Source organism: Neolamprologus multifasciatus, chromosome 7 (assembly GCF_963576455.1).
Source record: "Neolamprologus multifasciatus chromosome 7, fNeoMul1.2, whole genome shotgun sequence".
NCBI classification, from domain to species: Eukaryota; Metazoa; Chordata; class Actinopteri; order Cichliformes; family Cichlidae; genus Neolamprologus; species Neolamprologus multifasciatus.
Window position 1 is genome coordinate 16,658,628 of NC_140445.1, and position 23,546 is coordinate 16,682,173.

General features: G+C 39.1%; 3 protein-coding genes across 4 annotated transcripts; 2 read left to right on the forward strand and 1 right to left on the reverse strand.

The window, feature by feature from the left end:
• The first annotated feature begins 2 nt into the window (after positions 1 to 2).
• mrps2 (mitochondrial ribosomal protein S2) lies at positions 3 to 6,176 on the forward strand. Its single transcript, XM_085168656.1, has 8 exons — positions 3 to 137; positions 413 to 529; positions 645 to 765; positions 1,494 to 2,773; positions 3,658 to 4,038; positions 4,222 to 4,308; positions 4,794 to 4,860; positions 5,635 to 6,176. Exons 1-4 carry the CDS (start codon positions 113 to 115, stop codon positions 2,038 to 2,040), a joined length of 810 nt encoding a protein of 269 aa, XP_085024782.1. The 5' UTR covers positions 3 to 112; the 3' UTR covers positions 2,041 to 2,773; positions 3,658 to 4,038; positions 4,222 to 4,308; positions 4,794 to 4,860; positions 5,635 to 6,176.
• A 122-nt stretch (positions 6,177 to 6,298) lies between these two features.
• dipk1b (divergent protein kinase domain 1B) lies at positions 6,299 to 16,530 on the forward strand. Its single transcript, XM_085168653.1, has 6 exons — positions 6,299 to 8,017; positions 10,060 to 10,194; positions 11,088 to 11,195; positions 13,739 to 13,915; positions 14,152 to 16,386; positions 16,445 to 16,530. The coding sequence occupies exons 1-5, from the start codon at positions 7,949 to 7,951 to the stop codon at positions 14,962 to 14,964; spliced, it is 1,302 nt and encodes a 433-aa protein (XP_085024779.1). The 5' UTR covers positions 6,299 to 7,948; the 3' UTR covers positions 14,965 to 16,386; positions 16,445 to 16,530.
• Positions 8,898 to 23,458, reverse strand: LOC146514023 (uncharacterized). 2 transcript variants are annotated; one of them, XR_014875385.1, is made up of 3 exons: positions 23,052 to 23,458; positions 18,281 to 21,484; positions 8,898 to 17,274 (listed from the first exon to the last, which is right to left on the reverse strand). XR_014875385.1 is itself a non-coding variant. In XM_085168655.1 (2 exons), exons 1-2 carry the CDS (start codon positions 23,242 to 23,244, stop codon positions 20,835 to 20,837), a joined length of 843 nt encoding a protein of 280 aa, XP_085024781.1. In that variant the 5' UTR covers positions 23,245 to 23,458; the 3' UTR covers positions 8,898 to 20,834. The 2 variants fall into 2 exon arrangements, 1 of the variants encoding a protein (XP_085024781.1); XM_085168655.1 differs by having other exon boundaries at positions 8,898 to 21,484.
• Between the last annotated feature and the right edge of the window lie 88 nt (positions 23,459 to 23,546).

Here is a 23,546-nt window from a genome sequence, read left to right on the forward strand (position 1 = left end):
ATGGGTATTGTAGTTTTTACACAAGCACATCACGACAAGCTTCTACTTTACGGCATTCTGTGAACTACAATTGCGCAGTCGCAGTTTGCTGACCTTCCATGGTTCTGCAAGCATGGCTGTCCGGGCACTTACGAGAGGTAACTGAAAACACTTTACAGTTTCTTATTTAGAAAATAGTTCAAGGAAAATATTCAGAAGATTTAGAGGCAATCCAACATTTTACCTTGTGTTTATTTCTGCGTTTAGTTTTGAGTTTCGTGTACGCTACGCTACAGTTTAGCATTTTAGCCCACAGCTAAATGCTGTATTACAATTAATGGCAATAATTGAACGCCTGCGCTAGGTTATTGGCAAGCATTATTCGCTTCATGATAGTTAACTACCGATGTTTTAACATTTTTTTCATATTTAGGCCTTTTAGGGTTCCAATACTCACGGGCTGCCACCGTAGCATCCCCCTGTGGTGGACATCACTATGTGACAGCACCGTCTGCGAAGCCACCTCAACCCCAGGCTGACGATGTTACAGGTGAGCTAAATAACGCAAGGGCGTCAACACTTGGTTTTTTTTTTTTTCAAGAATTTTATTTATGTTACTACTTGTCATTTGTTGTTGTTGTTGTTGTTGTTTTTCTTATTAACAGAAAAAATATTAAACCAGCCCCTCGAGAAAGCAGACTTTTTTCGTGTGGCTGAGCTTTTCTCCTTGAAAGACTTATTCGACGCCAGAGTGCATCTTGGTCACAAAAAGGGTTGCAGGCACAGGTTGGTGTGATATTTATCTCAGAGTTTTAGTGTGCTGCACCCCGTATATTTACAAGTTGTTTGTAGTCTGTAATTAAATAAGCTGGAGACACTTGTCTTTCTTTGTGGGTCAAGGCTTTATAACTTCTACCTTAGTGTTTTGGGGGTTTCCTGTGGGGTTTAGGTATTCCCAACATGTGAAACTGATCTCACATGATAGAGGCGTGTTCAGTCCCTACTTGGCACATGTTAGATTTTAGACCTTCTGTCTATTGCTTAGTCTGTCTGCATATTATGCAATGGCTGAATAAAGTATAACTTTTTAAGCTTGAACAGTGTCATTTGCCCAGAACTCCTAGTGGTAGTCTCCTGTGGATAAAAAGTGGGGAGTTATTAATAAAAAAATAAAAAAAATGCCATAAATCTTCATGCTTTAAACCCCTCTTTATTAAATTGGAAGTTTTCTGTTTGGTAACACTTCTGGTTATTAGCATAAATACCACAGGTCCTAGAACCTTGGAGGAAGCGATACAAACTTGTTGTTTTAATACAGATGGCATTTCTTTTAACTATTCCATAACTAACCTATTGTCATTAAATGCTTCTAACAGAAAGCTCCAGCAGCAGGAAATGTTTTGGTTACTTGGTCGATCATTTCATCAGGAATTGTAGCTATTAGAGCTATGTTACTTTATTCAGCAGTAGTGATTCAAGTGACATTTTTCTGAATTGTAATTCCGTGTTTCTAGGCTCATGGAGCCGTATCTCTACGGCTGTCGTTTGGATCATGACATTATCGATCTGGACCAGACTATGGAGCACCTTCAGCTAGCCCTCAACTTCACCGCCCACATAGCGTATCGCGGCGGCATCATCCTGTTTGTCAGCAGGCGGCGTCAGTTTGGCCATCTGGTAGAGACCACCGCCAAAGATTGTGGAGAGTATGCGCACACGCGGTACTGGCAGGGCGGCCTCCTCACCAACGCCAACATCCAGTACGGCCCAGGAGTCCGCCTACCGGATCTCATCATATTCCTTTCAACTCTCAACAACGTCTTTCAGCAGCACGTGGGCATCAGAGACGCAGCCAAGATGAACATTCCCACAGTGGGTGTGGTGGACTCAAACTGCAACCCCAGCCTGGTGACGTACCCCATGCCCGGGAATGACGACACTCCAGCTGCCGTCGAGCTCTATTGTCGTTTGTTTAAGATGACCATCAACCGTGCCAAAGACAGAAGGAAACAGATGGAGCTCATTCATGGTCTGTCAGCGCCCACCTCGCAGATCTCATGATATGATAAATTAAAAAAAACAAGAGACGTTGAAAAGCCTACATTCTTTAATCTGAAGCTCATCAACTGTGTAGTGTATCCTGTTTTATGTTGATACACTACAATTTTGAAATAAATTTTGGCTTCCTCCTTCCATTACACATCTGCACTTGGAAAACATCTGGTTTAACGGTCAGTAAAATATGGCTCAAAGTTCACATTGGAGAAAATTTATGTGAATATCACAGCTGTAAATCGCTGAAATAAAAAAGTGGTGATCCATTGTTGAAATCCTGGCGTGGGAGAGTGATGATCATTTGCAGTTGCAGACTGAAAGAAAAGTGTCTTGAGTCATTGTCACAACTGTATTTGCTCTGTTGCGGTCTATCTAAGTGTTTAGGCCATGAAATATGTTTCTGTAAACTAAAATACCTCTGCAGTTTCTGAAAGTGTATACTGAAGTAATGCCTGTTCATCTAGTTAGGAATGAAACAAGCAGGATTAATACATATATACATACACTGGAGGGATGCAGCATCATTTAAAGAAAAATGTATATATGAATATTGAATGAAATAATCTGAAGCCTTGAGTCTTTAATGTGTAGCTCATCAGCTGTATAGTGTATCCTATTTCATGTGACGTTTGCGGTTTGCGGCAGTTGGTTAAGTTTAGTTTCTCCCAGCTTCCGTAGTTGTATCCTGTAGCGACCTTCTATGGCCACGAGGTGGATAAGTAGCTGTCACGTCAAAACGGTGAGTGGGTGTATGTGAGTGGGAAGAAGTTTATTAGCTTGCATTTTATGATGTACTACCACAACGGTCGACGTGTTCCTGCATATACAGTCATATTTCAGTTGTTCGGTTGTTTTTAACCGCGGTCCGCAACAGGCAGTTTCAGGCTGACGCTCGCGAGCGCCGACATGTTTAACAAACCTGCAGACTGACTGTTGGAGACGTCAAGAGCAATCACAATAGCAAAGCTTATTTCCTTTCAAAGCCTTATTACTTATATCATTACTGCTGTTTAAAGTCAGTTATTTTTCTCGCACTCTGTGAAACACAAATCTTACACTCTAATACAACTTGCAGCCTTTATCCCAAATGCATTCCACATTATTACTTTAAAGCTTAATTGCCATCGTTTGATTCTGCTAAGTAAGCATTATTTTGTTTGTTGAAGTAAGATTTTTAAGCTAATCGGGGTAAAATAAAATGATCTTGAGGTCAAAGTGTCTGAGATTCGAACTCATACGATATGTGGGGCTCGTTCTTTTGCAGCTGATGGCGGGCTTGTCGGCCTCACAATTCTTGTGAAACTGTAACTAAATGTATGGGCAACAGTAACATATTAAACAAGTTACTGTTTAAATAAACTCTGCTTTTTTGTAAGCATTCTTGTATATACTCTGTCCGTGCACTCAAAGCGCTTTATACAGCTAATTCATTCACCCAATCACTTCTAAGCATCTAACATTCATACTCCATGTTGCTCTCCGATGCATCGGAGAGCAACATTAGTATCTTGCCCAAGGATATTTGGCATGCAGACTGGAGCAGCCTGGGATTGAACCACCGACCTTCCGGTTAGTGGCTGATCCGCTCTGCCACCTGAGCTACAGCCACCCCTTGTGTGTAAGTTCTTCCAGTCAACAATTTGAAGGCGAGGCAAATGTTCACATTAGTCTTAATAAGAGTAACGAAAACGTTAAGGCCACAGACAGAGGGGACTGGTCAGGGTAAGTGTTTTTTTTTATCAGGTTAGCATGATGGAGAAGAGTGGTAGGAGATAGGGATTTTAACACTAGCCCAGGCTTGTAATCTTCCTGTACAGTAACGGTAAGTGACAAACATTTGTTAGTCAAGGAAGTTATGAAATGAACTAAAAATTAATAAATAAATACTCACCAAAAATGTTTCAGCTAATTGTCATTTGAACGAATGACTTATTTCTTATTTCCAGATGTACCGTCCAGCTCTTGGAAAACAGATTTTAATGAACCAACAAAAAACTTCCATTGGTATGTAAAAATATTTGCATCACTGTGATTTTAAATGGAATAGTTTCGTGTGTTGTTTCATATTTGTTTTATGTATGTTGTGTCTAACTTAATTTTTTTTAACTGCTGTGATACAAGAATTTTGCAGATCTGGGATAAATGAAGCATATCTTATTTTTTATTTATTTATTTTTGTTTATATAGATAAATATGAGGAGAGAAGAGATGCCATTGCTTTACCTCCATGCAGATGAAGGCGGTTGAGCTGAAGTGAAGGCCGTTTACAGAATGGTAACAGGTTTTGTTAAAAACTTTTGTCTCTTTATTGCCCCTTGAGACGCAACCCTGGCTCCAGTGCCTCTGTTGCGCAGTAAGTCGGCAGAAAGTAACAGGCTCTCGATAGCTCAAATCCACTCTTAAGTGGGCTTTGGGTATGGAACCGGGCCAGATACTTACTCTCAATCTACCATGAAGGTGTTGTGTTCCTGCCAGTCAGTAGTTATGTGCTATTTAAATCAATTTAACAACTCTACCTTTCTAAAGCTTATTTTTTGTATACATGGTCTCATTATGGATACATTAAGTCAGCTGTGTATCTAACAAAGTGGCTACTTAGTATATAATGAATATATTTTGAATGTAACAAATGTATGTATGTAGTCCTCATTGTCCATAAATGACAAAGAGAACTACATGACAGTTTTTGGCATAAAATTTTGAATTGCCTTTACAGTTAATTGGATTCAAATGTCAATATGAATGTTTCCATTATATAGATGTCAAGGTTTGCACTTTAATGGTTCAGACACGCTTGTGGAGCAGCAGCGGCTTGGCTTCAGGAAGGTACGAATTAATACTTTTGCTCTCATTCAGTCTGCCCATTGAGGCATTGCTGTCCAACATTTCTTGACCCTGTAACATAGTGGGACTAGGAGTCCAAATGTCTGCATCATCTTAGGCTTCAGTCACACTGATAAACCCCGTGGGTAACCAACATGAGGATATCAGATCATCCACCCCCAATGCACGATCTGATGTCACTAGTGAGGGAAATGTCTCTATTCTGTGAATAGTTGCTGCGTGAAATTTGCTTCAGTTGCTAGCAGGTTATGTCAGTTGCCAGTAGTTTGTTTGCGTGCAAGATGCCAACTTGTTTGCAAACATCTAGTACTCACCAAGCAGCAGTGAACTGTGAAAAGTGAAACACAAACTAGAAACAGAAAACACTCACCTTCAAAGTAAAAGTGTGTTAGTGAAATGTGTCAGTTGCTGCAGTAAGGCACAGCTTTTACTTTGAAGGGCAATATTTTCTGTTTCTAGTTTGTGTGTCACAGTTTCCTTACTGCTCTTTGTGTCTTTCATAAAAACTACAGGTAGCCTATTGCTTTGGTAATTAGCCAAAACAGTCGCAAGGAGGGTTTTTTTTTGCACAACCCTCTTTGCAGCCAATTTCACTTGACAGCAGCCAATAACCTCCAGCAACCAACCACCAAAGAGACAAACATTTTCCCTTTGTGAAGTACAACATACAGGTTTTTTGCAACCTGAGAAGTGATGAAATGCTTGTTGAAACTTGAAATGGACATAAACAAACTCCTACATGATTTGTCTTTGCAGGTGACTACCCAGTGTGCCTCAGGGTTGGAAACAATGTTATTTCCAGGAGCTTTAACGATTCACGATTCACTCACCACCTGACTCCTCCATTCAGCTTGCTCTCTCTTCATTTTTTGATTTCCTGTTCGAGTATTTCATCCGCCTTACTTCCATTACTTTGTTTTTCTTTTGCTTAACCGTTGAAGACATTGTTTTTTCAGTTGTATTTTTCATTTTCATTACGTGCATATGAAGCGTAATGTCCTCGTTGCGCATAATCACATATGAAAGATTACTTTGGCAATTGCATTTGTGGTGAGTGCTATATCAGCTTTTATCACAATCAAATCACTCTGATGATCTTATGATAAAGGCAAGTGTTTGTGTGTGTCGATCCATTCCCTAGGAAATGATGATTTCCTTTCCTGTTTGCTCACATTTACAAACTGAAAATATGTAATGGAAGCTTTTACTTGACTACTTAGCTGGTGTAGAATTTGACATGCATGAAACAGAAAATGTAATAAAATAAATTGACATGAAATAAAATTATTTTCCTGAAAGTTGTAAAATGTCTGTTTTAAAAATAATATAGCTTAATAGGGTAGAGCAAAACAAACAAAAAGTCCAAAGAATTACTCATGAAAAGACTTAATTACAGAGGTATATAAAAATTAGGAGCACTAGTAGCAAAAGACTGCAAAATTAAATAGAATTCATTGTAATAAAAAACAAGGAAAGCAAATGTCATCATGCATTGAAGTGGCTCAGTGTGAAGTGTAGCAGATGGGGCACAAATGACTGCACACAGACTAATGTGGGATCAGTGCTGAACTTGAGGCAAGATCAGAAAGGTTTTGCATTATGTAGGAAAGATTGCCTGCGTCACTCTTTGTTCAGTTATGTTGTGGTTCGGCAGCAAATGTCATTTCCCCACCTCTGAGAGTTGCTTCCACTGTTTTTTCACCCAGACCACACTTAGATGATCCACCTGTTCTTCCGGCAGGTAGTGATTTTAACACTTTAGCTCTACCCACTGCAAAGAAATCAATTCTTTTGACTTTGATTTTCTTTGAGGAGGTTTCACTACAAGTTCTGGACTCATGCAGCACAAAAAGCGACAAGTGGATCCATGCCATGCCCTCCACAATATGAAAGAGTCATTGAATCCCCTCAGTAGAGGTGAGCCAAGCAATCCAAATAACGATAGTGCCGATATCAACGCCGTTATTAGTTTTGGATCAAGCCTAGCATGAATGGATCGAATCTTTGTTTCTATCCTCTTATCCCTTCGGCAGGAAATCTATGCCATGACTTGTGATGTATGCATAAACTCATTTTAACCCTACGAGGTAACCTGACACGCACCTCCCAAGGAATGTAACTACACCTTTGGTCAACATAACCCACAATGACTTGAATGGTGTGAAAGGTTGTTTTATAGGAATTAAGAGGGGTTTCCAGTTATCTAGTAAGTGATGACAGATTTCCTGTAGAAATCGAAATCAAGCTTAAGTTCAGTATATAGCTCACTGCGATTTATTTTTATAACTGAGAAATATCTGAGCATTTTGTTTTGACTCACGTCTATTTTATTTACAGCACATTTACACAACAGAGGTTCATCCAATGTGATCTAGAGACAGTCACATTTCAGTTCTCAAAAAGAAAACTTTATAAATAGATAAAAAGCTGATTGCATTGATATTCTCATTGGTATCAGCGATGCTGGTCAGGTAGTTACTTGGTATCGGCACAAAAATGCAAAATGCAGTATGGACAGCACTATCCCTTCTCGGGGCTTTCCTTTAATTTGTCAGGCGCTCGTTGCAAGGAAGGAGGCGCGGTAAGATTTCCCGTCGGCGGATAAAATCCCGTCAGCGCTGACGCCTCTGCCTTTGAGATGCGCAGCAGCGAGTCGCTGGGAAACTGAGGCTGTGCGCTCGTCGGGTCCAAGCAGCGCTTATTTCTTTGACACAATGATGCCTTCTTTGATCTGATTGGACGGTGAAGGTGCTGCTGGTCTAATATTCGGAAAATATCGGGGATCATAGCTGAGGGTCTCTCTGATTCTGGGCCGCGTCGGTCGTTCTGTGGCCCAGATGGAGCTGAAATATCGCTCAGCTTCAAGGACACACTCTTCATCATATTTTTTGAGCGGCTGAATGATTTCTATTGAAAACACACGCTGTGACCAAGGCAAGCAAAGACAAGAAAACAGCTCGAAAAGCAGCTCCCTGTAATAACCAGTAAATATGCGACGCGTGTCGTGGTTTGCTGCGAGAATGTGATCAGACGGGACTCTCGCTCTGCTGCCTCCGAAAAAGAGTCGCTCATGATGCCTAGGGCTTTGCGGAGACTGGTCCATTTGATGCTGTTCTGCCCTTTATCCAAAGGCCTGCAGGTAGGCTATGGGACTGCACAATGTCAGTCTTTTTGTCTCTAACTGTCCACCAGCAGCATGCACGACTGACCAAACCGTCAGTTCACTTCACACGCATGCATGAAAACACACCCCCGTAATAAATACAAGTGCAGCGCAATGTATGCTAGTTGTCTCCTCGTTATCCTATAGTCAGGTGACAGGCTGCTGGTTCATTCATTGTTTACCTAGATACCCCAGAATTTTGCAGCCACGGGTTCACAGGTTTGCAGTGCATACAGGACTGTAAACGCATGATTTAATAACAGTACAAGTTGGATCATAAAAATTCTGCTTATGCTAATTCTGCTTAGTACTACACTTTTGTGTAGCATTACGTTTTGTGTTAATGCATGTGATGCCGCTCTTCCAGCAGATATCCTATTGCAGAGCATTCAAACCAGTGGTTCCCAGCTGCTGTTTGTAGCCCATTATACAAAAATCAGTAAATAGAGATGCACAAATAGTGATAAGTCTAGGCTGATGTTGATATTTAAAAGAAGAATTTAACTCATAGTTCTGATACAGTTTATTGCTGTTTATTTCCTTATTTATCCTCCCTTTTCTCCCAGACATTTCCATCTTGTATTTTGGACATTAGACAGAGATGTGACAACACACAAACATCAGTCTAAATGTCATCTTATTTATCAGTCTAAAAAATACCAGTGATTGGTTGTATACTGGTACATCTCTAGATCTACAATAGGAAGTCTCTTCTATTCTAATTTACTTGTTTCTTTTAGATGTTTGTTTAAATGCAGTGAGTGAAAACTATTCAGTATTTCCAGAAAAGCAAAGAGAGAAGTAAGTTACTAAACTATTTCCTATTGTGGTGCTATGGAGAAGTATTTGCCCTTGGTTCTTTTTCTTTTTCTGTTTTTTTGCATATCTCTCAGACTTAAATGTTTTAGATCCATCAACAGTTTTTAATTTTAGGCAAAGATAACCCAAGTAAATACAAAATGCCGTTTTTAAATTATGATTTTATTCATTAAGGTAAAAAACGACTATATTTAGATGCTACAATCTAAAGAAACAAGAACAGGTGAGGAACAAAGTCACTCACATCTATCAGTTAGGAAAGCTTTGTAAAGCTATTTCTAAGGCTTTGGGACTTGTGTCCAGCCTACCAAAATTACTCCAAGAACACATCAGCGACTCATCCAGGAGGTCACAAAAGAATACAGACCAACAAAAACAGAACTGCAGGCCTCACTTAACTCAGTTAAGGTCAAAGTTCTTGATTCGACAATCAGAGACTGAGGAAAAATGGCGTCCGTTGGTGAGTTCCAAGGAGATGGTAGATGGTGGTAGTGTGATGGTCTGGGGCTGCTCCAGGACTTGGACGACTTTCTATAAGTGATGGAACCATAAATTCTACTCTCGACCAGAAAATCCTGAAGGAGAATTTCCAGCCATTGAAGCTTAAGAGCACCTGTGAAAGGCTCAAAAATAAAAAATAAAAAAATGTAGCTTTGGAGTTGCCTTGTTAAAGTCAAAATTGAGAAACTTTGACCTTCAACAAACTATTCATGTTCAAAGACTCCCAAATGTGGCTGAATTAAAACAATTCTTCAGTTTTCTCCACAGTGACGTGCTGTGAAAGAATCATTGCCAGTTATGGCAAGCGCTTGATTGCAGTTCTTTCTTCCAAGGGTGAAACAGCCAGTTATTAGATTTAAGGGGTAATTGCTTTCTCGCACAGATCCAGGGAGGCTTGGACAGTATTTTTCTCTTAACAATTGAAATCCACATTTAAAAATTGCATTTTGTATTTCCTCGGATTGTCTTTGTCTAATATTAGAAATTGTTTAATGATCTGAAACATGCGAGTGTGACAAATCTGCAAATATAAATGTGCAAAATACAAAAAATCAGGAAGTCCTCAGTTTCATGTAATTGAGTGTCTCAATTCCACCTTAAGGTTGGGTGACCAGCTGTTCATTCATTCATTCACAGCCTGGGTTTAATTAGACTTCTTTTCTTCCTGCCATGCGCCCACTTTCTACCAACCTCCACAGAGTCGCCTTCCAGCTATTAAAGTGAAGTACCTTCTGCTGGCATGGCTGGGCATCCTCGTCATCAGCTGGATCGTCTACATGCAGTATGCCTCCTACTCTGAGCTGTGCCGTGGGCATGTTTGCCACATGGTCATCGTAAGTATTATCTTTGAGTTAAATAAAACTCAGTTGCATGGTTTAATCGAATTCAAGCCTATAAATCAAGATAAATTTGATAGTGTAGGATATCTGTGAATGTGGCATAAAAATACTGACTGTGGCAGTGAGTAAAGTCCTAACCACAGATTACAGGCGTTCCAAACTACTGCACGACAATAAAGGTAGCTTTCAGGGTAACCAAGACAAAAACTACAATCACATTAATTCAAATCATAACACAATCACTGGAAAGAGCAGATCTTTTGCTTTTCCCAAGACAAAAACTAAAGAATTCACAATAAAAACAACAGTATAAATAATAATTCCATAGGTTTTAAAAAGTACATGGCAAGACAGTGGAACAGAGGGACATGAGGTCTGTGTTTTGAGGAAGAGTGCATGGCCAGTGTCTCAAACTTGTGGTACCAGGGTGCTCTTAAAGGACACAACCCCACTACCCACCCTTAGAATTGTAACATCAGTTTAGCTGATCGTGGCTCAAGAGTTGGGTGTTCGTCTTGTAATCGGAAGGTTGCCGGTTCAAGCCCCAGCTCCGACAGTCTCGGTCGTTTGTCCTTGGGCAAGACACTTCACCCGTTGCCTACTGGTGGTGGTCAGAGGGCCCGGTGGTGCCAGTGTCCGGCAGCCTCGCCTCTGTCAGTGTGCCCCAGGGCGGCTTGTGGCTACAATGTACCCGCCATCACCAATGGGTGGATGATTGTGTTTGTGTCAGGTTAGGCAAATCTGGTTAGATTCACCTGACCTCTAGCAAAGATATTTTCCCTTTAAGTAAACAGACATTGGAGGGCTAAATATAAAGAGCTCAAGTACTGGATGCATAAATAGAGGCTTATTTCTGTTTCCTGCAATTTCTGTTTTGGTTTCTGCAGTGTGATCATTATAGAAGAGGCATAATATCAGGTTCATCCTGCAAGGCACTATGTGACCAGAGAACGCTAACTCTGCAGCGCTGCATGTCCACCTCCTCCACACATCAGGTAAAAAAACACTCACAACTTACACATGCGTGAAGAATAGCCTTTGAGAGAACAATATATTTCCAAACTCATGTTAGTGCACATCTGTTTTTTTTTATTTAATCAATAATTTTTATCATAGATTGCCTCATAATTTTTACTGGAACATGAAAAAAACATAACAGCAATTGTAGTAACAAATAAAAATAAATCATTTGACATATTTGATACTAATTATAGTATCAGATATGACTGTCAGTGTTAAAGGATGTCTATAAAAAACATACTGCAGCCACTAGATTGTCATACACAGTTGGGTTTTTTTTTCAGGGCCATTCCATATTTGGCTCTAAAGCTGAGTCACCAGCTAACAGTGGCAATCTTGGTTAGCAAGGTACATCCAGTGACTGTATGGGGAGTGGGTGTATCTGATATACCATATTGGTGTTGTTCCTGTGCCATCATAATAGTGATGGTCCAGGATAAATATAATACATAATCCAAATATAACAAGGAATCTTTTGTTATGGACTCAAACAGGTTTTGCTGAAAAACTTAGTATGGAACAACCAAAGCTTAATACTAAACAATATATATAACTAATATAAATGTATATATAACTTAATATTGCACACATGCAAAATCGAAATTCCAATTAAATAACACATCAGTGGAATTCATTTCTTAAATAAAAAATGTATTTGCAGCCTTCTGAATTAAATTTTATCATTTTATCATTTATCAGATTTTCATCATATTCTCCCACCTGTCCAGAAAGCTCCTGTTTTCTGCCTTTCTTTTTGCCATTTTGGGATAGGTAGCATGGCAGTATTTGCATGGTTGCTATGACTATGGTCAACAGAGGAGAGGGTGCTAATGGGCCCTGTCGTGACTGACGCGCCAAAACACCAACAGAGCATTCTGGGAATTGTAGTATTAGCAGTACATGAACTGTATAATACCAGGAGGCCAGCTCTAATAGTAATTTTGTATGGCTTCGCGGGCCAAATGTAATCAGGCTACGGGCCAAATTTAGCCTAAAGAGTTTGACACCTATGCTCTACCTAATCACATGTGCCAAGGTGTGAAGACGGGTGTAGGTCACAATCAGCCAAGGTTTTCGGGTGAGCTCATTGTGAAACCTAGCCTCACCCTATCATGTGATTTCCTGAGGTCAGATGGCCCAGTATTAACGCCCACTCACATCCTGAGCCACCCGACCTCAGGAAATCACATCATTAGCCATATCATATATGAAGAAGCTTCTCGGATGAGAGGTGAGACGTCTTCAAGCAACTTAAAGAAGTCCAGGTGCTTTTCTTTCCAAGCTCCTTAGACCTGGATAACTAAGAACCTTCACAGACATATGATATTATAGCTTTGTTAAATAAAAAAAACTTGTTTATATAAACACTGTTCTAGAAAAACTTGTAAGCATTTCAAGTGTTTGTTTTTTTTTAATTAATTTATAAATATAAGAAATATATTATTAAGTTAGGTTAAGTTAGGTTTGCTGTTAGCAAAATTTTGGTTACCTATGTTGGTTTGCTAGTGCTGCTTTTTAATAACATTAGCTAATGTCTTGGCTATGCTAACTGAATGCTAAGACAAAGCCATTGTGATGTTGATCCTGACGTTGTTATTATGATGATGTAGGAACAATACCAGCACGATGATATCAAATCGTGTATGGGTAGCATAAACACAGGTACCTGCTAGCTAAAAAGTGTAAAAGAAAAATATGAGACTTTAACCAAAGAAAACTGAAGACAGGCAAAACAAATAGCCACACAGCACACAAATGCTCCACAGTACACCGCAATCACAAATACTGTCAATAAGTCCAGTTTAATGATTCCAGTTAGCTGAAATGAAGGCTAGCAGACAGCCGCGTATGCCCTCGTGAATTTACTCAGTCAAAGCAGCCATATTCTGAGTAATGTATAACTTAAGCATTATAGTGTTATAGGTAGCTAGTTATTAAGAATGTAGAACTTAGTTATAGAGACAAAATTGTTTTGTTTTGTTTTTTCCCTATTTGCTTATTCGTATACATTTCAGGCATTTTAACATGGAGTTCTATAAAGACTGACTTGCTTTGGCAGTAATTCTCTAGTGGCCTTCTGTGGAACTGCACCTCATGAACTGCATTTCACGACTTCATTTTTCAGGCCCAAAGCTGCTTCTTATACAAGAGAAATGGATTTTGTTTGTTTTGGCTTTTTTTCATTAAATGTAGTTGTTAATTATATACTCACTCTCTGGGCAGTAGTTACTTGCTTGCTTGCCAAATGTGACATTTTAAATCATACTGAACTTTATATATGTTGATAATACTCACCACACTTGTTAGAATAATAGTTTCTATGTTATTAAGACTTTAATAAATTGTTAATATGACCCCACTCTCCACCCCTTATTCAAAAACTCTCCCAGCTGTTGTGTTCAGAGACAGAATGGCACACACTCAAACAAAAAACATAACAAAATTTAAAAATTCCTTCTGGAGCTATTTTGGACATATTCTCCCTCATCTAACTAAAGTCATATTTTCATATTTGCAGGTATACAATGGACTGTGGAAGGAGAAGCCTGTGGTAATTAAATGTGGCGTTGAAGATCCAGTGAAAACTGACGGAGTGCCCGATTCCATGCTGCGACAGGAGATGAGCCTGTTTGACAAACCCACACGTGGAACCTCGATGGATGAATTTAAAGAGATGCTGCACAGTTTCCTTAAGGTTTCCAGGCCGATAGACTATTTTATAATAACAGTGAACAACTGTCACCACAGAAGTCAAAACTACACATGCCTATTAGGAAACATTGGTTATGCATTAGTGCATCCAAATGAGCTCAGATCTAGAGATCTTTTTATGTTACGTGTTTATACAGGCCAAGATCTTATTGTCAAGTTTTTTTTTTTATATTTGTATCTACAACACATTTATAACATGCATTCACCTCCTTCCTGCAGGTTAACCTCGGTGAACAGTCATCTTTGAGCACCTTGGTAGACAGAGTCATCACGCTTGCTGATGTCAACCAAGATGGCAAAGTGTCACTAGCAGAGGCCAAGTCTATCTGGGCTCTCCTCCAGATCAACGAGTTCCTCCTGATGGTGGCGCTGCAGGAGAAGGAGCACACCCCGAAACTGTTGGGCTTCTGTGGAGATTTGTATGTGACAGAGCGTGTAAGCCACAACTCACTCTACAGGCTCGAGGTGCCAAATTCCCTGCAGTCTATCATCCCAGAGGCCTTGAGCTCCAGCCTGAACCACTGGCTCGCGCCAGCTTGGCCCCGCCGAGCTCGCATCACCATTGGCCTGCTGGAATTTGTGGAAGAGGTCTTCCACGGCTCCTACGGGAGCTTCCTAATATGTGACGCCAATCCTTACCACGTTGGCTACAATTCAAAGTACGACTGCAAGATGGCCAACCTTCGCAGCGTGGCATCAGAAGCTGTTGTGCGGGGATTTTTGAAGGGACGGCGATGTGAGACGAATGCAGACTGCACGTATGGGCGGGACTGCACGGCCACCTGCGATCGGCTGGTGAAGCAGTGTAACACCGAGGTTGTGCAGCCTAATCTCGCTAAAGTGTGCGTGCTGCTGCAGGACTATCTGCTTTTCGGAGCGCCTTCAGACCTTCGTGGGGATCTTGAAAAACAGCTGCGCACCTGTGTGACACTCAGCGGGTTGGCAAGCCAAATGGAGGTTCACCACTCACTAGTGCTCAACAACCTGAAGACGTTACTGTGGAAGAAGATTTCAAACACTCAGTACTCCTGAAAAACGGATTGTCTACTATAAATGAATTGTTACATGAAGACGGGTGGTTTTTGGTTATGACGCTTGCAGTAAATGTTTTAGAGGGTCGTGTTTAATCATGTATTTTCACTCTACACTGACTGTGAATAACAGGAAACTGTGAACTACTGAATATACAATGTGAAGCAGGCTTTATTCCTACTATAATCCCTATCATGCTTTTGTGTTCCAATGGGTCTGTTTGCACATAATATTCTCAGGACACTGCCTGTAACGTTGTTTCTAAGATTCTGGATGTAAATAATCCATTTTTAAAATAAATGAAGCAACATGTTGGATTATTTGTGGTTTCATAGAATTGCTTTTTTCTGTCCTTGGTAACGTACAATTGGGAGTGATACAGCTAGAAATATCAGAAGAATATTGCAGCTTCTTTTGTATAAATCAATTTGCATCTCAATCAGAGCGTCACCACGTGTAGAATCTTTCTGAAAGGATGACACTTGAACTGCAGACATCGTTGACATTAGGTGTCCCTGATCATGCCACAAAATTGTTGTTCACATAAATGTTTGCAGATGTAATAACATCGATTTCAATTGACCTCAGTACCAAGTCTGATCTCAGGAATTGTGCCTAGACTTGGTTTCTTAAAAGGTTGCAGAATATATATATATACTGCTCAAAAAATGAAAGGAACTCTTTGAAAACACATCACATCTCAATGGGAAAAACAATTATGTTGGATATCTATACTGATATGGACAGGGTAACATGTTAGGAATGAAAGGATGCTGGATCATTTTATGGAAATGAAAATGATCAACCCACTGACTTCACTTTATTGTCATTGATATTTATATTTAAAGTGCAATACTGTAATTTTCTGCTGCTCATTCCTGTGCAATATCCCATCTGCCCTCCCATCATATTTCTTTTCAAGATTTTCTTATTTAATCACTAGTGTACATATATTTATATTTATAGATACATATATATTTAGTCATCTTTTCTCTTTTACCATGTCTCTCTAATATTTTGCTCCTTACTATTTTTATATTTTCATATTTTATTTTATTATATTTTATTATATTTTCTCCTACTATATCATGCTGCTGAGTGACTGCTGCTCGTAAAACACATTTCATTGCAATGTTGACCCTGTGCTAACTTGCATATGACAAATAAAACTGAAAACTGAAACTGAAAAACTGAGGGCTGAATTCAAAGTAAAAGTGAAAATAATATGTGGCAGGCTAGTGCATTTGACAAAAATGTAATTGCAGCAACTCTAAATGTTCGGTAGTTTGTATGACCCGCACGTGCATGTGTGAATGCCTGACAACATCAGAGCATGCTCCTAATAAGATGGTAGATAGCAGAGGCGGAGCCAGACATTTGAAACACCCGGGGCTTAGCCCTAAAGGGTAGTATGCATGTGGGGTTTTTTTTTTTGGGTTTTTTTTTTTTCTTTTGGGGGGGGGGCAGAAATGACTGAAAGATTAATAGGCTCTGTTTTGAGTTTTGTTCAAAAAAGAATGACTTCATATAGGAAAAAAATATATCACATATGCAGGACACCTTAAACTAGTTTTTTAATTAAGCAGCGAGGCAGAACAAAATCAGGGCTGTATCAAGACACAGGGACTAAACCCCAATTCAACCAGACCCAGAACTGATCTGGAATTAAAACAGGACTACAAGAGTTCAAAATCAGGACTACTGAGGACTTAACCAAGACAGAGCAAGAATCAGAACTAGATGATAGTAGCACTAAAAATCATCATAGACCTGCACTACACTTATTTTTTAATTCTACCAAAGTCCACTATTTAGATTGAGAAAAGTTTCTATAATTATTTAGCCTTGTTGTGCAAACAAGCCTGCATAACTTAATAAATATAGAATTTGAAAAATAACAAACCTAAAAAGAAACACTAGGTACGACCCATATGGAAAAGATATATATAAATCTTATAAAGTTTGTATCTGTTTTGTGTGAAACTTGTATGAAAAGCATACAAGAGTGAAAACAGATATAAGATCCCTTGAAGAATTATATAATGAAACTTGTATGTTTTGGATTCTTACTAAAACAATATATGAAAGTAATGAGAAAGTGGCCACTTTCATGAGTAAATCATATAAGTTTTTACTATTTCTTTTCCATATGGGGAGATACATGAGTACCTATGATACGGTGATACTTTTGGTAAACAACCATTTGACTAACATGTGTTTCTCACCTGCTCTTGTTCCATCTCTGTTCTGTCCTCATTCTCCTCTCTGTTCCTCTCTCTCCCTCTCTGTTCCTCTCTCTCCCTCTTTGTGCTGACAATCATCAAATATACAGTTGAAACAAGATATTTACAAACTCTTCAGATCAAAACACTTTAATTGTAATATCAAATCAGACTAAATGTTTATTTTTTTAGATTTATAAATATAAAAAACATATTTGTTAACTTTAAGAGTAAAGAGAAAAATTGTCTGTATTTCTTAATTGCAAATGGCACCAAATTGTATTCAAATTGAGCCACACTTATGGAGCTCCACAATTCTTTTCCTGGTGTTTTGGTTGACATCTCTTGATTTTCCCATTTTAAAGAAACAGACTCTGTGTTTTGTCTTATATGCATCCACAGGTGTGCCACCAATTTACTCACATGGACTCTACTAACCAATCAGAAGCTTCTTCAGCTCAGAATGGAATCGTCTGGAGTTTTCTTATTAATTAACAATAAACTTAGTGTACATGTACTCCTAAATTTGATGAAAGTGATAAAATATAGACAGCTCTGTCTCTCTTTATTCTGACATGTAACTCATTCAAAATATATTTCAATATTTATTTAACCAAAACAAAACAAGTTTACTCTAAATTGATGTTGTACAGTAAAAAAAAATGTTCTTGTATTTTCCATAAAGTGTATATAAATATCTGGTTTAAACTGTGAATATACTGCTGTGTATTGAAGTTCCTCTTGTTTTGCACAGAAATATACTGAACAACATACAAAGCACAATATATAAAATACTACCAGAGTTTTTCTTTGAAAGAAGCCCCTTATGTCCATTCTTGTATATCAGTGCATTATTGAAACCGATTTATTTAGCCGTGGAGGGAAACAACTGAAAATATGAAATAAACACAGGTAAGCTAAGACTCTCTAAAGAAACAGCATTGTTGTTGTTCGGCTTTTCATTTCGCCATTTGCTGATTCACTCGAAGAGCAAGTAACGTAATATGGGTCAAGTGATCAGTTTGATATCAATCTTTCATGATACACCGTCATATTTACATTATTTGTACAGTACGAATGATTTGCTTTGGTACCTGGTCGAACTTCAGTTCTCCTCTGTCTGCCTCGCTGCGTTTCTCCAACAGGTAGCAGCTGTCCCCGCCCCGCTTAGTGCCTGAGCTCGGATCATACCAATATTAGGGGAGGGGGGGGGGGGGTTTATGCACAGTCGTAAATTCCCACAGTGTGCACTATGTGCTTCGAGTATTGTGTGTAGTTTTTGTTTTATACAGTTGTCAGCAAGGCATCTAACTATGAAAAAATTACACTCCAAAAGACCCCGGGCTTCTGAAAAAACAACCCGGGCTTAAGCCCAGTAAGCCACCCCCCCGCTCCGCCACTGGTAGATAGTGTCCTGAGGGTCTACACCAGGACATCACTGAGCCTCTGAACAGCCTGAGTGCATCCTGGCAGCATGGGATGGACCACTACATAACGTCCTAGAGATGTTCTATTGGATTTAGGTCAGGTGGGTGTGGGAGCCAGTCAATGGGACCCATGACACCCAGGACCCATGGCAGAAGCATAGAGTCTGATAATGGGTCCAAATGTTCATTTTGGTCCCATTGTAAGGGTGCCGTTGTCTGGGCATCCCTCCTTGGATATGCCTTCCTGAACCATCACTGAACGACCACCAAACTGGTGTTGCTGTTGTTACAGGTAGTATAACGCCCTCCATGGCTTCTCCAGACCCTTTCACATGTGCTCAGGGTAAACCTGGAGTCATCTGTAAAAAACCCAGGACACTAGTGGTGGACATGATAATTCTGGTATTCTATGGCAAATGCCAATCAGCAACCAGCTCTCCTAGAGTAACTGCCTGTCTCCTGGAATCTCCTCTATGTTTTTGGGACTGTGCTGGGACACAAAGCAAAGGTACTAGCACAAGTTTAATTGACTTGATGCTACAAGCTGATTTAAAAAATGTTCCTTTGATTTTTTTTTTTTTTGAGCAGTGTATGATAAACAGTAGCACTTGCCCCTGGCTCAGTGCTGTGGCTTTCCCTGCATGTGAAATGTTAATGGTATTCACAGCAAAGATGAAAGTGAGGTGTGACCACTTCAACATCACAGACAGATGAGCGAAGCTACTGAATATTTTTGATGATGCGTTACACACCAAATGATCTGCAGCTTTGTAGAAGATCAGAGTGTCACAGATTACTTTGCACAGTTACTGCACTGGTTAAGGAGGTTCAGTGATCAAACGAGACAGATGCTACATTTCAATTCAAAACTCCCAAACCATTTTTTAAGAGAGTTATTCCCACAATAGTGGAAGGATATCAGACAACAAGTCTCAATCAGAGAGGATGTCCAACATCTAATCAAATGGTGCAGAAACAACAACCTGGTTCTGAACACTGCCAAAACAAAGGAGATCATTGTAGACTACAGAAGAGCCAAGAAAACAACACTACCATCCCTCCACATAAATGGTGAGGAAGTTGAGATGGTGAATGACATTAAATTCCTGGGCCTACACATAACAAAAGATCTCACATGGACTATTAACAGATCCCACTTAGTGAAGAAAGCACAGCAGAGACTTTTATTCCTAAGAAAACCTAAAAAAGCAAATGTGCCAATCCAGCGTTTAGTAAACTTTTACAGGAGCACAATAGAGAGCATCCTCTGTTACTGCATCACAGTGTGGTACTTCAGCTACACTGCAGAAAACCGCCGAGCTCTGACCTGGACCGTCCAAACTGCCCAGGGGATCATTGGAACCAAACTCCCGAATCTCGACACAGTCTATGCTAGCCGTTTACAGAAGCGAGCTAGCTGCATCATCAAGGACCCAACCCATCCAGGTCACAGACTTTTTGTACCCCTCCCATCAGGGAAGAGATATAGGGCAATCAGAACCCGCACAAACAGACTAAAGAACAGCTTTTTCCCCAGAGCTGTAGCCTGTGTCACCCCTCCCCCAACACACAATAGCTAACTCTCCTTTACCTCATGTCATGTCTGCTGCTAATGTACAAAGTCATTTACTGGGCATTAATGTTTGCACTAAATTACCACATTGTAAATACTGTTATATTATATTATACTGTTTGCACTCAAATATCATATCAAATCATAGTGTAAATACTAGTATTTTTTTATTTTATTTACTGTGCTAACTGCCTTCTTTTTACTTTATATTTTATACTTTTACTACGTTTACTTGGTTATTATGTTACAATGCTGCTTCTTGTTTTATTGCTGCTGGCCTCTGTGAGCTACCAAACAAATTTCGTTGTATAACTACAATGACAATAAAGTTCTTTGAGTTTAAGTTTGAGTTTAAAATAAAGGCATTTTTTGAAGGTGAAGTCGAAATTGTAAACATTTTTACACACAGGGAAATAATTCAGAAAAAGCTGAAGGATGACTTGCATAAAAACTCAGAGGTTGTAATCTGGGAGGAAAAAATAGTATGATATGACAAAGAAATATAGTTGAAGAAAGGAGGATGTAAACACCTGCATCACTGAATGCATCATATTTAATACACAAGGTAAGGCCATGTTAGTTGCTACACTGAAGTCACGTCAATCCCTCTTGGTAAAGACACCTCAACCAGGGGAGAATGGATGCTCCTCAGAGGACTGACTGACTGACTGACTGACTGACGAATAACAACTCAGGATTGTTCCGGACATTTAGGCCATCCAGCACATTGCTCTTTCTGCCAAAAAGCAAGGCCCCCCTATTTGTAAAAGGCCCTGCCCTGCCTCTCTTTGGCTCTAGTTCTGGATCTACTATATACCCTCCTTTAGGTCTGTAAGGAACTTGTATCACAGATGGTCCGGGCTTTGCTTTTAAATTTTGTAGGCCCAGATCCTTTTGTGGTGTTGGCCCTTTGTCGGTGCTAACTGACCCCAAGCTCTGGTCAGCTGGTGAGCTATGTGTGTCTTTATTATGGTAATGAAAATCAGCCAGAGAGCAGATATACTCTTCGGTTGATTTCTGTCCCTGAAATGGTTTTGAAGGCTTCTGATGGATAGTGGGGAGTACTGGCAAAACAGATGGTCTTTGAATCTGCTTTCTGGAGTGGAGATGATCTTCTTTAGTACTTGGACACACACTCTCATGATGGCTTGGAGCATCAACTAAAGACTTGCTATTCTTCCTGGGGGATGATGGCACAGGGAACGCCGAGAATGCACTGGATGTGGATATAGGAAACTTCTCTGAACATGGTCTTGGGGTTTCTGTCCAGTTCCTTTTATCTTTGAAGAAGGTTTTCTCTGCAAAGGTCAGCAAAGATTAATTAAAGCAAAGAAAGTAACCCATATATCCTAAAACATGAGTGAGAGCTTTTGAAAGCATTATATTACACTAGTGTATGTTTAGGCAGGGACATGGCACTTAAAGAATCCTGAGGAAAAAAGTCTTTTAAAACCTTACTTTTTGTATAAAGACTTAAAACTTTAATAGAAGTTTGATAACACATTATAATACCACCACCAAGGGGCCCAAAGATGTAATTCTCCTGTAAATAAATGGAATTTCAATGTATAATTATTTGAAATTATAATGTAATTATATTTACCTACAAATGCATACTAGAATAAAGGTGTAACAAGTCAGGTTTTTAGATACAAAGAACTAATTAAACTGCATGTAAATGTAAGAACTGTGTAAGTAATTTCATGGTAATTTTGCAGAAAAACTAACAATTTAAACTGTAAATCTGGGAATGTTGGGGCGTAAACTTTTTGGAGTGTGAGCAATATTATGGAATGAATAAATCTTGCCCTTTTACATCTTTATTTAACATTCATTATGCCGGTACATTTTCTGTTATTCAACTGTCCTTTGATTTACCTATAAAAATGTGATGAAGACTGTTCTCCCTTACCAACTTGCAAAAAATAAAATAAAATAAACATTGCCAGAATTTGCAGGCCCATGTTACTTTACAATAATTGAGCCAAGTCTAATTTTTTTTTCTCTCACAATCCCTGTTAAAATGTAACTTTTAAAAGGGGTGCACAGGAAAGGAGTGTCTCCTTTTCTATAAAATACTGGAAGTTAGGAACTATTAAACCATTCCACAATACATCTCTGCAACAAACTTACAATGTAAGCTAGGGGAAATTTTGGTTTTTTTTGCAAAATGAACAAGAAATCTTGCAGTACTTAATATATATATATATATATATATATATATATATATATATATATATATATATATATATATACATACTTAATACACACTTACTTACTACGCATTATTTCTTCTTTCCCATAAATCACATAAATTTATAAATTTACTACTTAAAAATACCTACAGAATACTTTGCGCATCCCTTTCCTGTAAAACACCCACAGTTTAGGCACTATTTAAAATAGTTTATCCACTATTTACCTACAATGTAAGTACTTCTTGTTTCCTATAAAATATGTAAAGTTATGCAGTGTTTACAATTCCTTTTATGCAGTTTTTAAAAGTACTTACATGTACTTACAGTAGTATTCTTTGTTTTTTGTAAGAAGAATAAATAAATAAAAATAAAAACTGTCACCCTCTTATTCTAGTGTAGCCCCCTTTAGATATGTGTGGTTAAATATCATTACGTTGTAATTTCAAATGAAATGCATTGAAATTCAATTTAATCACATAGGAATTACACTCTCAGTCATAGTCAATTTGACTGACAATTCTGTAGTGCTTATGTCCCGGTAATTAACTGAAATACAGTTAACTTAACATAGGTGCCGGAGCAGTTGAAAGAAAGCTTCCAAGTTTGTCTCTACAAGAAGGACTTCCATTAAGCTACTCCTTCTTAACATTAAAAACATCGCATTTACCCCACTGGCACTGATACCGGAAGATGACCTCGATTATGTCTTTTAACTGTTGCTCGTCGCTGAATTTGATCATGTTCTCCACATGTGCACACAGGAACCGTGGGATGTCATCTGGCTGCGCCAGGAGAGCTGCTCTGGATAAACTCTCCAGCAAACTTTTTAATCCATGAGGTGTGGAATTACTTGCGTCCATCCTTGGTAGATAGTGGTATCTTTTCCGAAAACAGTTTGGGGAAAACTAGTCCTCCGGAAATGTGTTGCGCTTGTGTTAGGAGCAGAGTTTTTGCTGTTGTCATGGAGAGAGATGACCGAGTTCTAGAATAACCAGAGCATTTGTCAGCGTATAAGTGTGCTGATATTGAAGAAGAGGTTATTCACAGTGCACACAGTCACTGCACTGCATAGCTTTACAACTATACATCGTATTTAAACTAGATAAATACATGGGAAAGGCACCTGCTTCAAGGTGCACAGATTATCCTCGCTATGAATGGA

Coding starts and splice junctions, on each gene's coding strand:
- dipk1b (XM_085168653.1), top strand. CDS start 7,949: ATGATGCCTAGGGCTTTGCGGAGACTGGTCCATTTGATGCTGTTCTGC. Junction 10,195..11,087: donor ATGTTTGCCACATGGTCATC/GTAAGTATTATC, acceptor TGGTTTCTGCAG/TGTGATCATTATAGAAGAGG. Junction 13,916..14,151: donor TGCTGCACAGTTTCCTTAAG/GTTTCCAGGCCG, acceptor TCCTTCCTGCAG/GTTAACCTCGGTGAACAGTC.
- mrps2 (XM_085168656.1), top strand. CDS start 113: ATGGCTGTCCGGGCACTTACGAGAG. Junction 530..644: donor CCAGGCTGACGATGTTACAG/GTGAGCTAAATA, acceptor TCTTATTAACAG/AAAAAATATTAAACCAGCCC. Junction 766..1,493: donor AAAAAGGGTTGCAGGCACAG/GTTGGTGTGATA, acceptor CCGTGTTTCTAG/GCTCATGGAGCCGTATCTCT.
- LOC146514023 (XM_085168655.1), bottom strand. CDS start 23,244: ATGGACGCAAGTAATTCCACACCTCATGGATTAAAAAGTTTGCTGGAG. Junction 21,485..23,051: donor CCGGTATCAGTGCCAGTGGG/GTAAATGCGATG, acceptor TGACCTTTGCAG/AGAAAACCTTCTTCAAAGAT.